We start from the raw sequence: 18219 nt of genomic DNA, 5'->3' as shown, positions 1-18219 counted from the left end.
TGATATCCATTGAAAGTATAGGCTGTGCTCGAGAGAGAAGTTGGCTGCGCTAACCCTTCTCTGGTTAACACGCTTTATTAAAGACCTGTAATATAAAAGTTGTGCGCTAATTGATAGCACATTCAAGCAATATCGGTTATCGTACCCGCGCTATTATTAACGCATCACTTGTAATCTGGCACATTATGTTCAGACTGTTTCACCTGTCCTATGAATGCCTTACTGACGTACCTGGACACGATGGGCAACATTGCCCTGGGGTGTGCATTGGTTTGCTGCACAGTGCATGAGGGCACAGGATGGGTAAACATCGCACCAGGTTATTCTGTAAAAAAAAGAACATTTGTATACTGCATGTCACAGCACTCATTTGTAGTTGCTGGAATGAATATTCAGGGTATTCAAATGCATAACATATGGAAGACACAATAATACACACACACAGATATATACAGTATATGTACAGTATGAGTGTGTGTATATATATATATATATATATATATATATATATATATATATATACATATATATATATACATACATACATACACACACACACATTAATTCTTAGTGTATCTTTCTTGTAACTGTATAATTTTTTTTTTACTATTTGTATAGTTCAGCTCTATGTGCAGCATAAATACCCCCCCTCCATGTTGGAACCATCACTCACTGAGCAGGTGCAGTTGACACATGGGTTACTCTGTAGGAGGAAATGTTCCCCATTCCTGTATGTCTGCCCCTCATACTCACAACCTGAAAAAAAAAAAATGGATATATTTTGTCATTTATGTCACACAAACACATACACATTATGCATTTACTCAACATTATATTACAGAAACAGGGTGCATATCAACTGACTAACTGGTAGATTTGTTTCATACATGTATGTAAATCTCCTGATGGGTGGATCCCTTTAATACATGTGTGTAAGTCTCCTGTAATTGATGGGTAAATCTCAGTCATACATGTGTGTAAGTCTCCTGTGACTGATGGGTGAATCTCAGTCATACATGTGTGTAAGTCTCCTGTGACTGATGGGTGAATCTCAGTCATACATGTGTGTAAGTCTCCTGTGACTGATGGGTGAATCTCAGTCATACATGTGTGTAAGTCTCCTGTGACTGATGGGTGGATCTCAGTCATACATGTGTGTAAGTCTCCTGTGACTGATGGGTGAATCTCAGTCTTACATGTGTGTAAGTCTCCAGTGATTGATGGGTGAATCTCAGTCTTACATGTGTGTAAGTCTCCTGTGACTGATGGGTGAATCTCAGTCATACATGTGTGTAAGTCTCCTGTGATTGATGGGTGAATCTCAGTTATACATGTGTGTAAGTCTCCTGTGACTGATGGGTGAATCTCAGTCATACATGTGTGTAAGTCTCCTGTGATTGATGGGTGAATCTCAGTCATACATGTGTGTAAGTCTCCAGTGACTGATGGGTGAATCTCAGTCATACATGTGTGTAAGTCTCCTGTGATTGATGGGTGAATCTCAGTCTTACATGTGTGTAAGTCTCCTGTGACTGATGGGTGAATCTCAGTCATACATGTGTGTAAGTCTCCTGTGACTGATGGGTGAATCTCAGTCATACATGTGTGTAAGTCTCCTGTGATTGATAGGTGGCTCTCAGTTATACATGTGTGTAAGTCTCCTGTGATTGATGGGTGAATCTCAGTCATACATGTGTGTAAGTCTCCTGTGACTGATGGGTGAATCTCAGTCATACATGTGTGTAAGTCTCATGTGACTGATGGGTGAATATCAGTCATACATGTGTGTAAGTCTCCTGTGACTGATGGGTGGATCTCAGTCATACATGTGTGTAAGTCTCATGTGACTGATGGGTGAATCTCAGTCATACATGTGTGTAAGTCTCCTGTGACTGATGAGTGGATCTCAGTCATACATGTGTGTAAGTCTCCTGTGATTGATGGGTGAATCTCAGTCATACGTGTGTGTAAGTCTCCTGTGACTGATGGGTGAATCTCAGTCATACGTGTGTGTAAGTCTCCTGTGACTGAAGGGTGAATCTCAGTCTTACATGTGTGTAAGTCTCCTGTGACTGATGGGTGAATCTCAGTCATACATGTGTGTAAGTCTCCTGTGATTGATGGGTGAATCTCAGTCATACGTGTGTGTAAGTCTCCTGTGACTGATGGGTGAATCTCAGTCTTACATGTGTGTAAGTCTCCTGTGACTGATGGGTGAATCTCAGTCATACATGTGTGTAAGTCTCCTGTGATTGATGGGTGAATCTTAGTCTTACATGTGTGTAAGTCTCCTGTGACTGATGGGTGAATCTCAGTCTTACATGTGTGTAAGTCTCCTGTGACTGATGGGTGAATCTCAGTCATACATGTGTGTAAGTCTCCTGTGATTGATGGGTGAATCTCAGTCATACATGTGTGTAAGTCTCCTGTGATTGATAGGTGGCTCTCAGTTATACATGTGTGTAAGTCTCCAGTGACTGATGGGTGAATCTCAGTCATACATGTGTGTAAGTCTCCTGTGACTGATGGGTGAATCTCAGTCATACATGTGTGTAAGTCTCCAGTGACTGATTGGTGAATCTCAGTCATACATGTGTGTAAGTCTCCTGTGATTGATGGGTGAATCTCAGTCATACATGTGTGTAAGTCTCCTGTGACTGATGGGTGAATCTCAGTCATACATGTGTGTAAGTCTCCTGTGACTGATGGGTGAATCTCAGTCATACATGTGTGTAAGTCTCCTGTGACTGATGGGTGAATCTCAGTCATACATGTGTGTAAGTCTCCTGTGATTGATGGGTGAATCTCAGTCATACATGTGTGTAAGTCTCCTGTGACTGATGGGTGGATCTCAGTCATACATGTGTGTAAGTCTCCTGTGATTGATGGGTGAATCTCAGTCATACATGTGTGTAAGTCTCCAGTGATTGATGGGTGAATCTCAGTCATACATGTGTGTAAGTCTCCAGTGATTGATGAGTGGATCTCAGTCATACATGTGTGTAAGTCGCCTGTGATTGATGGGTGAATCTCAGTCATACATGTGTGTAAGTCTCCAGTGACTGATGGGTGAATCTCAGTCATACATGTGTGTAAGTCTCCTGTGATTGATGGGTGAATCTCAGTCTTACATGTGTGTAAGTCTCCTGTGATTGATAGGTGGCTCTCAGTTATACATGTGTGTAAATCTCCTGTGACTGATGGATGGATCTCAGTCATACATGTGTGTAAGTCTCCTGTGACTGATGGGTGAATCTCAGTCATACATGTGTGTAAGTCTCCTGTGACTGATGGGTGAATCTCAGTCATACATGTGTGTAAGTCTCCTGTGATTGATAGGTGGCTCTCAGTTATACATGTGTGTAAATCTCCTGTGATTGATGGGTGAATCTCAGTCATACATGTGTGTAAGTCTCCTGTGACTGATGGGTGAATCTCAGTCATACATGTGTGTAAGTCTCCTGTGATTGATAGGTGGCTCTCAGTTATACATGTGTGTAAATCTCCTGTGATTGATGGGTGAATCTCAGTCATACATGTGTGTAAGTCTCCTGTGATTGATAGGTGGCTCTCAGTTATACATGTGTGTAAATCTCCTGTGATTGATGGGTGAATCTCAGTCATACATGTGTGTAAGTCTCCTGTGACTGATGGGTGAATCTCAGTCATACATGTGTGTAAGTCTCCTGTGATTGATGGGTGGATCTCAGTCATACATGTGTGTAAGTCTCCTGTGACTGATGGGTGAATCTCAGTCTTACATGTGTGTAAGTCTCCTGTGATTGATGGGTGGATCTCAGTCATACATGTGTGTAAGTCTCCTGTGACTGATGGGTGTATCTCAGTCATACATGTGTGTAAGTCTCCTGTGATTGATGGGTGAATCTCAGTCATACATGTGTGTAAGTCTCCTGTGACTGATGGGTGAATCTCAGTTATACATGTGTGTAAGTCTCCAGTGACTGATGGGTGAATCTCAGTCATACATGTGTGTAAGTCTCCTGTGACTGATGGGTGAATCTCAGTCATACATGTGTGTAAGTCTCCTGTGACTGATGAGTGGATCTCAGTCATACATGTGTGTAAGTCTCCTGTGATTGATGGGTGAATCTCAGTCATACATGTGTGTAAGTCTCCTGTGATTGATAGGTGGCTCTCAGTTATACATGTGTGTAAGTCTCCTGTGACTGATAGGTGGCTCTCAGTCATACATGTGTGTAAGTCTCCTGTGACTGATGGGTGAATCTCAGTTATACATGTGTGTACGTCTCCTGTGACTGATGGGTGAATCTCAGTCATACATGTGTGTAAGTCTCCTGTGATTGATGGGTGAATCTCAGTCATACATGTGTGTAAGTCTCCTGTGATTGATGGGTGAATCTCAGTCATACATGTGTGTAAGTCTCCTGTGACTGATGGGTGAATCTCAGTCTTACATGTGTGTAAGTCTCCTGTGACTGATGGGTGAATCTCAGTCATACATGTGTGTAAGTCGCCTGTGATTGATGGGTGAATCTCAGTCATACATGTGTGTAAGTCTCCTGTGATTGATGGGTGAATCTCAGTCATACATGTGTGTAAGTCTCCAGTGATTGATGGGTGAATCTCAGTCATACATGTGTGTAAGTCTCCTGTGACTGATGGGTGAATCTCAGTCTTACATGTGTGTAAGTCTCCTGTGAATGATGGGTGAATCTCAGTCATACATGTGTGTAAGTCGCCTGTGATTGATGGGTGAATCTCAGTCATACATGTGTGTAAGTCTCCTGTGATTGATGGGTGAATCTCAGTCATACATGTGTGTAAGTCTCCTGTGATTGATGGGTGAATCTCAGTCATACATGTGTGTAAGTCTCCTGTGATTGATGGGTGAATCTCAGTCATTCATGTGTGTAAGTCTCCTGTGACTGATGGGTGAATCTCAGTCATACATGTGTGTAAGTCTCCTGTGATTGATGGGTGAATCTCAGTCATACATGTGTGTAAGTCTCCTGTGACTGATGAGTGGATCTCAGTCATACATGTGTGTAAGTCTCCTGTGATTGATGGGTGAATCTCAGTCATACATGTGTGTAAGTCTCCTGTGACTGATGGGTGAATCTCAGTTATACATGTGTGTAAGTCTCCTGTGACTGATGGGTGAATCTCAGTCATACATGTGTGTAAGTCTCCTGTGACTGATGGGTGAATCTCAGTCATACATGTGTGTAAGTCTCCTGTGACTGATGGGTGAATCTCAGTCATACATGTGTGTAAGTCTCCTGTGACTGATGGGTGAATCTCAGTCATACATGTGTGTAAGTCTCCTGTGACTGATGGGTGAATCTCAGTCATACATGTGTGTAAGTCTCCTGTGACTGATGGGTGAATCTCAGTCATACATGTGTGTAAGTCTCCTGTGACTGATGGGTGAATCTCAGTCATACATGTGTGTAAGTCTCCTGTGACTGATGGGTGAATCTCAGTCATACATGTGTGTAAGTCTCCTGTGATTGATGGGTGAATCTCAGTCATACATGTGTGTAAGTCTCCTGTGATTGATGGGTGAATCTCAGTCATACATGTGTGTAAGTCTCCTGTGACTGATGGGTGAATCTCAGTCATACATGTGTGTAAGTCTCCTGTGATTGATGGGTGAATCTCAGTCATACATGTGTGTAAGTCTCCTGTGATTGATGGGTGAATCTCAGTCATACATGTGTGTAAGTCTCCTGTGACTGATGGGTGAATCTCAGTCATACATGTGTGTAAGTCTCCTGTGACTGATGGGTGAATCTCAGTCATACATGTGTGTAAGTCTCCTGTGACTGATGGGTGAATCTCAGTCATACATGTGTGTAAGTCTCCTGTGACTTGATGGGTGAATCTCAGTCATACATGTGTGTAAGTCTCCTGTGACTTGATGGGTGAATCTCAGTCATACATGTGTGTAAGTCTCCTGTGACTGATGGGTGAATCTCAGTCATACATGTGTGTAAGTCTCCTGTGATTGATGGGTGAATCTCAGTCATACATGTGTGTAAGTCTCCTGTGATTGATGGGTGAATCTCAGTCATACATGTGTGTAAGTCTCCAGTGACTGATGGGTGAATCTCAGTCATACATGTGTGTAAGTCTCCTGTGACTTGATGGGTGAATCTCAGTCATACATGTGTGTAAGTCTCCAGTGACTGATGGGTGAATCTCAGTCATACATGTGTGTAAGTCTCCTGTGATTGATGGGTGAATCTCAGTCATACATGTGTGTAAGTCTCCTGTGACTTGATGGGTGAATCTCAGTCATACATGTGTGTAAGTCTCCTGTGACTGATGGGTGAATCTCAGTCATACATGTGTGTAAGTCTCCTGTGACTGATGGGTGAATCTCAGTCATGCATGTGTGTAAGTCTCCTGTGACTGATGGGTGAATCTCAGTCATACATGTGTGTAAGTCTCCTGTGATCTGATGGGTGAATCTCAGTCATACATGTGTGTAAGTCTCCTGTGACTTGATGGGTGAATCTCAGTCATACATGTGTGTAAGTCTCCTGTGACTGATGGGTGAATCTCAGTCATACATGTGTGTAAGTCTCCTGTGACTGATGGGTGAATCTCAGTCATACATGTGTGTAAGTCTCCTGTGACTTGATGGGTGAATCTCAGTCATACATGTGTGTAAGTCTCCTGTGATTGATGGGTGAATCTCAGTCATACATGTGTGTAAGTCTCCTGTGACTGATGGGTGAATCTCAGTCATACATGTGTGTAAGTCTCCTGTGACTGATGGGTGAATCTCAGTCATACATGTGTGTAAGTCTCCTGTGACTGATGGGTGAATCTCAGTCATACATGTGTGTAAGTCTCCTGTGACTGATGGGTGAATCTCAGTCATACATGTGTGTAAGTCTCCTGTGACTGATGGGTGAATCTCAGTCATACATGTGTGTAAGTCTCCTGTGACTGATGGGTGAATCTCAGTTATACATGTGTGTAAGTCTCCTGTGATTGATGGGTGAATCTCAGTCATACATGTGTGTAAGTCTCCTGTGATTGATGGGTGAATCTCAGTCATACATGTGTGTAAGTCTCCTGTGACTGATGGGTGAATCTCAGTCATACATGTGTGTAAGTCTCCTGTGATTGATGGGTGAATCTCAGTCATACATGTGTGTAAGTCTCCTGTGACTGATGGGTGAATCTCAGTCATACATGTGTGTAAGTCTCCTGTGATTGATGGGTGAATCTCAGTCATACATGTGTGTAAGTCTCCTGTGACTGATGGGTGGATCTCAGTCATACATGTGTGTAAGTCTCCAGTGACTGATGGGTGAATCTCAGTCATACATGTGTGTAAGTCTCCTGTGATTGATAGGTGGATCTCAGTTATACATGTGTGTAAGTCTCCTGTGACTGATGGGTGAATCTCAGTCATACATGTGTGTAAGTCTCCTGTGACTGATGGGTGAATCTCAGTCATACATGTGTGTAAGTCTCATGTGACTGATGGGTGAATCTCAGTCATACATGTGTGTAAGTCTCCTGTGACTGATGGGTGAATCTCAGTCATACATGTGTGTAAGTCTCCTGTGACTGATGGGTGAATCTCAGTCATACATGTGTGTAAGTCTCCTGTGACTGATGAGTGATCTCAGTCATACATGTGTGTAAGTCTCCTGTGATTGATGGGTGAATCTCAGTCTTACATGTGTGTAAGTCTCCTGTGACTGATGGGTGAATCTCAGTCATACATGTGTGTAAGTCTCCTGTGACTGATGGGTGAATCTCAGTCATACATGTGTGTAAGTCTCCTGTGATTGATGGGTGAATCTCAGTCATACATGTGTGTAAGTCTCCTGTGACTGATGGGTGAATCTCAGTCATACATGTGTGTAAGTCTCCTGTGACTGATGGGTGGATCTCAGTCATACATGTGTGTAAGTCTCCTGTGACTGATGGGTGAATCTCAGTCATACATGTGTGTAAGTCTCCTGTGACTGATGGGTGAATCTCAGTCATACATGTGTGTAAGTCTCCTGTGATTGATGGGTGAATCTCAGTCATACATGTGTGTAAGTCTCCAGTGATTGATGGGTGAATCTCAGTCATACATGTGTGTAAGTCTCCTGTGATTGATGGGTGAATCTCAGTCATACATGTGTGTAAGTCTCCTGTGACTGATGGGTGAATCTCAGTCATACATGTGTGTAAGTCTCCTGTGACTGATGGGTGAATCTCAGTCATACATGTGTGTAAGTCTCCTGTGACTGATGGGTGAATCTCAGTCATACATGTGTGTAAGTCTCCTGTGATTGATGGGTGAATCTCAGTCATACATGTGTGTAAGTCTCCTGTGACTGATGGGTGAATCTCAGTCATACATGTGTGTAAGTCTCCTGTGACTGATGGGTGAATCTCAGTCATACATGTGTGTAAGTCTCCTGTGATTGATGGGTGAATCTCAGTCATACATGTGTGTAAGTCTCCAGTGACTGATGGGTGAATCTCAGTCATACATGTGTGTAAGTCTCCTGTGATTGATGGGTGAATCTCAGTCATACATGTGTGTAAGTCTCCTGTGACTGATGGGTGGATCTCAGTCATACATGTGTGTAAGTCTCCTGTGATTGATGGGTGAATCTCAGTCATACATGTGTGTAAGTCTCCTGTGACTGATGGGTGAATCTCAGTCATACATGTGTGTAAGTCTCCTGTGACTGATGGGTGAATCTCAGTCATACATGTGTGTAAGTCTCCTGTGACTGATGGGTGAATCTCAGTCTTACATGTGTGTAAGTCTCCTGTGATTGATGGGTGAATCTCAGTCATACATGTGTGTAAGTCTCCTGTGACTGATGGGTGAATCTCAGTCATACATGTGTAAGTCTCCTGTGACTGATGGGTGAATCTCAGTCATACATGTGTGTAAGTCTCCTGTGATTGATGGGTGGATCTCAGTCATGCATGTGTGTAAGTCTCCAGTGATTGATGGGTGAATCTTAGTCATACATGTGTGTAAGTCTCCAGTGATTGATGGGTGAATCTCAGTCATACATGTGTGTAAGTCTCCTGTGATTGATGGGTGAATCTCAGTCATACATGTGTGTAAGTCTCCAGTGACTGATGGGTGAATCTCAGTCATACATGTGTGTAAGTCTCCTGTGACTGATGGGTGGATCTCAGTCATACATGTGTGTAAGTCTCCTGTGATTGATGGGTGAATCTCAGTCATACATGTGTGTAAGTCTCCTGTGACTGATGGGTGAATCTCAGTCATACATGTGTGTAAGTCTCCTGTGACTGATGGGTGGATCTCAGTCATACATGTGTGTAAGTCGCCTGTGATTGATGGGTGAATCTCAGTCATACATGTGTGTAAGTCTCCTGTGATTGATGGGTGAATCTCAGTCATACATGTGTGTAAGTCTCCAGTGATTGATGGGTGAATCTCAGTCATACATGTGTGTAAGTCTCCTGTGACTGATGGGTGAATCTCAGTCTTACATGTGTGTAAGTCTCCTGTGACTGATGGGTGAATCTCAGTCATACATGTGTGTAAGTCGCCTGTGATTGATGGGTGAATCTCAGTCATACATGTGTGTAAGTCTCCTGTGATTGATGGGTGAATCTCAGTCATACATGTGTGTAAGTCTCCTGTGATTGATGGGTGAATCTCAGTCATACATGTGTGTAAGTCTCCTGTGATTGATGGGTGAATCTCAGTCATACATGTGTGTAAGTCTCCTGTGATTGATGGGTGAATCTCAGTCATACATGTGTGTAAGTCTCCTGTGATTGATGGGTGAATCTCAGTCATACATGTGTGTAAGTCTCCTGTGACTGATGAGTGGATCTCAGTCATACATGTGTGTAAGTCTCCTGTGACTGATGGGTGAATCTCAGTCATACATGTGTGTAAGTCTCCTGTGACTGATGGGTGAATCTCAGTTATACATGTGTGTAAGTCTCCTGTGACTGATGGGTGAATCTCAGTCATACATGTGTGTAAGTCTCCTGTGACTGATGGGTGAATCTCAGTCATACATGTGTGTAAGTCTCCTGTGATTGATGGGTGAATCTCAGTCATACATATGTGTAAGTCTCCTGTGACTGATGGGTGAATCTCAGTCATACATGTGTGTAAGTCTCCTGTGACTGATGGGTGAATCTCAGTCATACATGTGTGTAAGTCTCCTGTGACTGATGGGTGAATCTCAGTTATACATGTGTGTAAGTCTCCTGTGATTGATGGGTGAATCTCAGTCATACATGTGTGTAAGTCTCCTGTGATTGATGGGTGAATCTCAGTCATACATGTGTGTAAGTCTCCTGTGAATGATGGGTGGATCTCAGTCATACATGTGTGTAAGTCTCCAGTGACTGATGGGTGAATCTCAGTCATACATGTGTGTAAGTCTCCTGTGATTGATAGGTGGCTCTCAGTTATACATGTGTGTAAGTCTCCTGTGACTGATGGGTGAATCTCAGTCATACATGTGTGTAAGTCTCCTGTGACTGATGGGTGAATCTCAGTCATACATGTGTGTAAGTCTCCTGTGACTGATGGGTGAATCTCAGTCATACATGTGTGTAAGTCTCCTGTGACTGATGGGTGAATCTCAGTCTTACATGTGTGTAAGTCTCCTGTGACTGATGGGTGAATCTCAGTCATACATGTGTGTAAGTCTCCTGTGACTGATGGGTGAATCTCAGTCATACATGTGTGTAAGTCTCCTGTGACTGATGAGTGGATCTCAGTCATGCATGTGTGTAAGTCTCCTGTGATTGATGGGTGAATCTCAGTCTTACATGTGTGTAAGTCTCCTGTGACTGATGGGTGAATCTCAGTCTTACATGTGTGTAAGTCTCCTGTGATTGATGGGTGAATCTCAGTCATACATGTGTGTAAGTCTCCTGTGACTGATGGGTGAATCTCAGTCATACATGTGTGTAAGTCTCCTGTGATTGATGGGTGGATCTCAGTCATGCATGTGTGTAAGTCTCCAGTGATTGATGGGTGAATCTCAGTCATACATGTGTGTAAGTCTCCAGTGATTGATGGGTGAATCTCAGTCATACATGTGTGTAAGTCTCCTGTGATTGATGGGTGAATCTCAGTCATACATGTGTGTAAGTCTCCAGTGACTGATGGGTGAATCTCAGTCATACATGTGTGTAAGTCTCCTGTGACTGATGGGTGAATCTCAGTCATACATGTGTGTAAGTCTCCTGTGACTGATGGGTGGATCTCAGTCATATATGTGTGTAAGTCTCCTGTGATTGATGGGTGAATCTCAGTCATACATGTGTGTAAGTCTCCTGTGACTGATGGGTGAATCTCAGTCATACATGTGTGTAAGTCTCCTGTGACTGATGGGTGGATCTCAGTCATACATGTGTGTAAGTCTCCTGTGATTGATGGGTGAATCTCAGTCATACATGTGTGTAAGTCTCCAGTGACTGATGGGTGAATCTCAGTCATACATGTGTGTAAGTCTCCTGTGATTGATGGGTGAATCTCAGTCATACATGTGTGTAAGTCTCCTGTGACTGATGGGTGGATCTCAGTCATACATGTGTGTAAGTCTCCTGTGATTGATGGGTGAATCTCAGTCATACATGTGTGTAAGTCTCCTGTGACTGATGGGTGAATCTCAGTCATACATGTGTGTAAGTCTCCTGTGACTGATGGGTGAATCTCAGTCATACATGTGTGTAAGTCTCCTGTGACTGATGGGTGAATCTCAGTCTTACATGTGTGTAAGTCTCCTGTGATTGATGGGTGAATCTCAGTCATACATGTGTGTAAGTCTCCTGTGACTGATGGGTGAATCTCAGTCATACATGTGTAAGTCTCCTGTGACTGATGGGTGAATCTCAGTCATACATGTGTGTAAGTCTCCTGTGATTGATGGGTGGATCTCAGTCATGCATGTGTGTAAGTCTCCAGTGATTGATGGGTGAATCTCAGTCATACATGTGTGTAAGTCTCCAGTGATTGATGGGTGAATCTCAGTCATACATGTGTGTAAGTCGCCTGTGATTGATGGGTGAATCTCAGTCATACATGTGTGTAAGTCTCCAGTGACTGATGGGTGAATCTCAGTCATACATGTGTGTAAGTCTCCTGTGACTGATGGGTGAATCTCAGTCATACATGTGTGTAAGTCTCCTCTGACTGATGGGTGGATCTCAGTCATACATGTGTGTAAGTCTCCTGTGATTGATGGGTGAATCTCAGTCATACATGTGTGTAAGTCTCCTGTGACTGATGGGTGAATCTCAGTCATACATGTGTGTAAGTCTCCTGTGACTGATGGGTGGATCTCAGTCATACATGTGTGTAAGTCTCCAGTGACTGATGGGTGAATCTCAGTCATACATGTGTGTAAGTCTCCTGTGACTGATGGGTGAATCTCAGTCTTACATGTGTGTAAGTCTCCTGTGACTGATGGGTGAATCTCAGTCTTACATGTGTGTAAGTCTCCAGTGACTGATGGGTGAATCTCAGTCTTACATGTGTGTAAGTCTCCAGTGACTGATGGGTGAATCTCAGTCATACATGTGTGTAAGTCTCCTGTGACTGATGGGTGAATCTCAGTCATACATGTGTGTAAGTCTCCTGTGACTGATGGGTGAATCTCAGTCATACATGTGTGTAAGTCTCCTGTGATTGATGGGTGAATCTCAGTCATACATGTGTGTAAGTCTCCTGTGATTGATGGGTGAATCTCAGTCATACATGTCTGTAAGTCTCCTGTGACTGATGGGTGAATCTCAGTCATACATGTGTGTAAGTCTCCTGTGACTGATGGGTGAATCTCAGTCATACATGTGTGTAAGTCTCCTGTGACTGATGGGTGAATCTCAGTCATACATGTGTGTAAGTCTCCTGTGACTGATGGGTGAATCTCAGTCATACATGTGTAAGTCTCCTGTGACTGATGGGTGAATCTCAGTCATACATGTGTGTAAGTCTCCTGTGATTGATAGGTGGCTCTCAGTTATACATGTGTGTAAGTCTCCTGTGATTGATGGGTGGATCTCAGTCATACATGTGTGTAAGTCTCCTGTGACTGATGGGTGAATCTCAGTCTTACATGTGTGTAAGTCTCCTGTGATTGATAGGTGGCTCTCAGTTATACATGTGTGTAAGTCTCCTGTGATTGATGGGTGGATCTCAGTCATACATGTGTGTAAGTCTCCTGTGACTGATGGGTGAATCTCAGTCATACATGTGTGTAAGTCTCCTGTGACTGATGGGTGAATCTCAGTCATACATGTGTGTAAGTCTCCTGTGACTGATGGGTGAATCTCAGTCATACATGTGTGTAAGTCTCCTGTGACTGATGGGTGAATCTCAGTCTTACATGTGTGTAAGTCTCCTGTGATTGATAGGTGGCTCTCAGTCATACATGTGTGTAAGTCTCCTGTGATTGATAGGTGGCTCTCAGTTATACATGTGTGTAAGTCTCCTGTGACTGATGGGTGAATCTCAGTCATACATGTGTGTAAGTCTCCTGTGACTGATGGGTGAATCTCAGTCATACATGTGTGTAAGTCTCCTGTGACTGATGGGTGAATCTCAGTCATACATGTGTGTAAGTCTCCTGTGACTGATGGGTGAATCTCAGTCTTACATGTGTGTAAGTCTCCTGTGACTGATGGGTGAATCTCAGTCATACATGTGTGTAAGTCTCCTGTGACTGATGGGTGAATCTCAGTCATACATGTGTGTAAGTCTCCTGTGACTGATGAGTGGATCTCAGTCATGCATGTGTGTAAGTCTCCAGTGATTGATGGGTGAATCTCAGTCTTACATGTGTGTAAGTCTCCTGTGACTGATGGGTGAATCTCAGTCATACATGTGTGTAAGTCTCCTGTGACTGATGGGTGAATCTCAGTCTTACATGTGTGTAAGTCTCCTGTGATTGATGGGTGAATCTCAGTCATACATGTGTGTAAGTCTCCTGTGACTGATGGGTGAATCTCAGTCATACATGTGTGTAAGTCTCCTGTGACTGATGGGTGAATCTCAGTCATACATGTGTGTAAGTCTCCTGTGATTGATGGGTGGATCTCAGTCATGCATGTGTGTAAGTCTCCAGTGATTGATGGGTGAATCTCAGTCATACATGTGTGTAAGTCTCCAGTGATTGATGGGTGAATCTCAGTCATACATGTGTGTAAGTCTCCTGTGATTGATGGGTGAATCGCAGTCATACATGTGTGTAAGTCTCCAGTGACTGATGGGTGAATCTCAGTCATACATGCGTGTAAGTCTCCTGTGACTGATGGGTGAATCTCAGTCATACATGTGTGTAAGTCTCCTGTGACTGATGGGTGGATCTCAGTCATACATGTGTGTAAGTCTCCTGTGATTGATGGGTGAATCTCAGTCATACATGTGTGTAAGTCTCCTGTGACTGATGGGTGAATCTCAGTCATACATGTGTGTAAGTCTCCTGTGACTGATGGGTGGATCTCAGTCATACATGTGTGTAAGTCTCCTGTGATTGATGGGTGAATCTCAGTCATACATGTGTGTAAGTCTCCAGTGACTGATGGGTGAATCTCAGTCATACATGTGTGTAAGTCTCCTGTGATTGATGGGTGAATATCAGTCATACATGTGTGTAAGTCTCCTGTGACTGATGGGTGGATCTCAGTCATACATGTGTGTAAGTCTCCTGTGATTGATGGGTGAATCTCAGTCATACATGTGTGTAAGTCTCCTGTGACTGATGGGTGAATCTCAGTCATACATGTGTGTAAGTCTCTTGTGACTGATGGGTGAATCTCAGTCATACATGTGTGTAAGTCCCCTGTGACTGATGGGTGAATCTCAGTCTTACATGTGTGTAAGTCTCCTGTGATTGATGGGTGAATCTCAGTCATACATGTGTGTAAGTCTCCTGTGACTGATGGGTGAATCTCAGTCATACATGTGTAAGTCTCCTGTGACTGATGGGTGAATCTCAGTCATACATGTGTGTAAGTCTCCTGTGATTGATGGGTGGATCTCAGTCATGCATGTGTGTAAGTCTCCAGTGATTGATGGGTGAATCTCAGTCATACATGTGTGTAAGTCTCCAGTGATTGATGGGTGAATCTCAGTCATACATGTGTGTAAGACGCCTGTGATTGATGGGTGAATCTCAGTCATACATGTGTGTAAGTCTCCAGTGACTGATGGGTGAATCTCAGTCATACATGTGTGTAAGTCTCCTGTGACTGATGGGTGAATCTCAGTCATACATGTGTGTAAGTCTCCTGTGACTGATGGGTGGATCTCAGTCATACATGTGTGTAAGTCTCCTGTGATTGATGGGTGAATCTCAGTCATACATGTGTGTAAGTCTCCTGTGACTGATGGGTGAATCTCAGTCATACATGTGTGTAAGTCTCCTGTGACTGATGGGTGGATCTCAGTCATACATGTGTGTAAGTCTCCAGTGACTGATGGGTGAATCTCAGTCATACATGTGTGTAAGTCTCCTGTGACTGATGGGTGAATCTCAGTCTTACATGTGTGTAAGTCTCCTGTGACTGATGGGTGAATCTCAGTCTTACATGTGTGTAAGTCTCCAGTGACTGATGGGTGAATCTCAGTCTTACATGTGTGTAAGTCTCCAGTGACTGATGGGTGAATCTCAGTCATACATGTGTGTAAGTCTCCTGTGACTGATGGGTGAATCTCGGTCATACATGTGTGTAAGTCTCCTGTGACTGATGGGTGAATCTCAGTCATACATGTGTGTAAGTCTCCTGTGATTGATGGGTGAATCTCAGTCATACATGTGTGTAAGTCTCCTGTGATTGATGGGTGAATCTCAGTCATACATGTGTGTAAGTCTCCTGTGACTGATGGGTGAATCTCAGTCATACATGTGTGTAAGTCTCCTGTGACTGATGGGTGAATCTCAGTCATACATGTGTGTAAGTCTCCTGTGACTGATGGGTGAATCTCAGTCATACATGTGTGTAAGTCTCCTGTGACTGATGGGTGAATCTCAGTCATACATGTGTAAGTCTCCTGTGACTGATGGGTGAATCTCAGTCATACATGTGTGTAAGTCTCCTGTGATTGATAGGTGGCTCTCAGTTATACATGTGTGTAAGTCTCCTGTGATTGATGGGTGGATCTCAGTCATACATGTGTGTAAGTCTCCTGTGACTGATGGGTGAATCTCAGTCTTACATGTGTGTAAGTCTCCTGTGATTGATAGGTGGCTCTCAGTTATACATGTGTGTAAGTCTCCTGTGATTGATGGGTGGATCTCAGTCTTACATGTGTGTAAGTCTCCTGTGACTGATGGGTGAATCTCAGTCATACATGTGTGTAAGTCTCCAGTGACTGATGGGTGAATCTCAGTCTTACATGTGTGTAAGTCTCCTGTGACTGATGGGTGAATCTCAGTCATACATGTGTGTAAGTCTCCTGTGACTGTTGGGTGGCTCTCAGTTATACATGTGTGTAAGTCTCCTGTGATTGATGGGTGAATCTCAGTCATACATGTGTGTAAGTCTCCTGTGATTGATGGGTGAATCTCAGTCATACATGTGTGTAAGTCTCCTGTGACTGATGGGTGGATCTCAGTCATACATGTGTGTAAGTCTCCTGTGACTGATGGGTGGATCTCAGTCATACATGTGTGTAAGTCTCCTGTGACTGATGGGTGAATCTCAGTTTTACATGTGTGTAAGTCTCCTGTGACTGATGGGTGGATCTCAGTCATACATGTGTGTAAGTCTCCTGTGACTGATGGGTGAATCTCAGTCATACATGTGTGTAAGTCTCCTGTGATTGATGGGTGAATCTCAGTCATACATGTGTGTAAGTCGCCTGTGACTGATGGGTGAATCTCAGTCTTACATGTGTGTAAGTCTCCTGTGACTGATGGGTGGATCTCAGTCATACATGTGTGTAAGTCTCCTGTGACTGATGGGTGAATCTCAGTCATACATGTGTGTAAGTCTCCTGTGATTGATAGGTGGCTCTCAGTTATACATGTGTGTAAGTCTCCTGTGATTGATAGGTGGCTCTCAGTTATACATGTGTGTAAGTCTCCTGTGATTGATGGGTGAATCTCAGTCATGCATGTGTGTAAGTCTCCTGTGACTGATGGGTGAATCTCAGTCATACATGTGTGTAAGTCTCCTGTGATTGATGAGTGGATCTCAGTCATGCATGTGTGTAAGTCTCCTGTGACTGATGGGTGAATCTCAGTCATACATGTGTGTAAGTCTCCTGTGATTGATGGGTGGATCTCAGTCATGCATGTGTGTAAGTCTCCAGTGGCTGATAGGTGGCTCTCAGTTATACATGTGTGTAAGTCTCCTGTGACTGATGGGTGAATCTCAGTCATACATGTGTGTAAGTCTCCTGTGATTGATGGGTGAATCTCAGTCATACATGTGTGTAAGTCTCCTGTGATTGATGGGTGGATCTCAGTCATGCATGTGTGTAAGTCTCCTGTGATTGATGGGTGAATCTCAGTCATACATGTGTGTAAGTCTCCTGGTATTGATAGGTGGCTCTCAGTTATACATGTGTGTAAACCTCCTGTGACTGATGAGTGGATTTCTTTCATACATAGGTGTGAGTCTCCTCTGACTAAAAAGTGTATCTTAGTCATACATGGGTGTATTTCTCAGATGACAAACTGGTTGTTTTCCAGTCATACATGTGTGTAAGTCTCCTGAGACTGATGGGTGGTTTCCAGTCATACATGTGTGTAAGTCTCCTGAGACTGATGGGTGGTTTCCAGTCATACATGTGTGTAAGTCTCCTGAGACTGATGGGTGGCTTCCAGTCATACATGTGTGTAAGTCTCCTGAGACTGATGGGGGGTTTCCAGTCATGCATGTGTGTAAGTCTCCTGAGACTGATGGGTGGTTTCCAGTCATGCATGTGTGTAAGTCTCCTGAGACTGATGGGTGGCTTCCAGTCATGCATGTGTGTAAGTCTTCTGTGACTGATGGTAGTTTCCACTCATACATGTGTGTAAGTCTCCTGTGACTGATGGGTGGTTTCCAGTCATACATGTGTGTAAGGCTTCTGTGACTTATGGGTAGTTTCCAGTCACACATTTCTGTAATTCTCCTGAGATTGATGGGTGGTTTCTAGTTATACATGTCTGTAATTCTCTTGCGACTGATGGGTGGCTTCCAGTCATACATGTGTGTACGTCTCCTGTGACTGATGGGTGGCTTCCAGTCATACATGTGTGTACGTCTCCT

General features: G+C 43.5%; 1 protein-coding gene across 1 annotated transcript in view; it reads right to left on the bottom strand.

The window, feature by feature from the left end:
* The window catches only part of KCP (kielin cysteine rich BMP regulator), a 565655-nt gene that overhangs the window by 373931 nt on the left and 173505 nt on the right, over positions 1–18219 (bottom strand). Inside the window, 2 exon segments of the mRNA XM_053716343.1 lie at positions 232–325; positions 674–756. Of these exon segments, the coding sequence (XP_053572318.1) occupies positions 232–325; positions 674–756 (177 nt within the window).

This window comes from Bombina bombina, chromosome 6 (genome assembly GCF_027579735.1).
Source record: "Bombina bombina isolate aBomBom1 chromosome 6, aBomBom1.pri, whole genome shotgun sequence".
NCBI lineage: Eukaryota > Metazoa > Chordata > Amphibia > Anura > Bombinatoridae > Bombina > Bombina bombina.
Note: the sequence above shows the minus strand (reverse complement) of the source record. Positions and strands in the feature narration are given on the sequence as shown.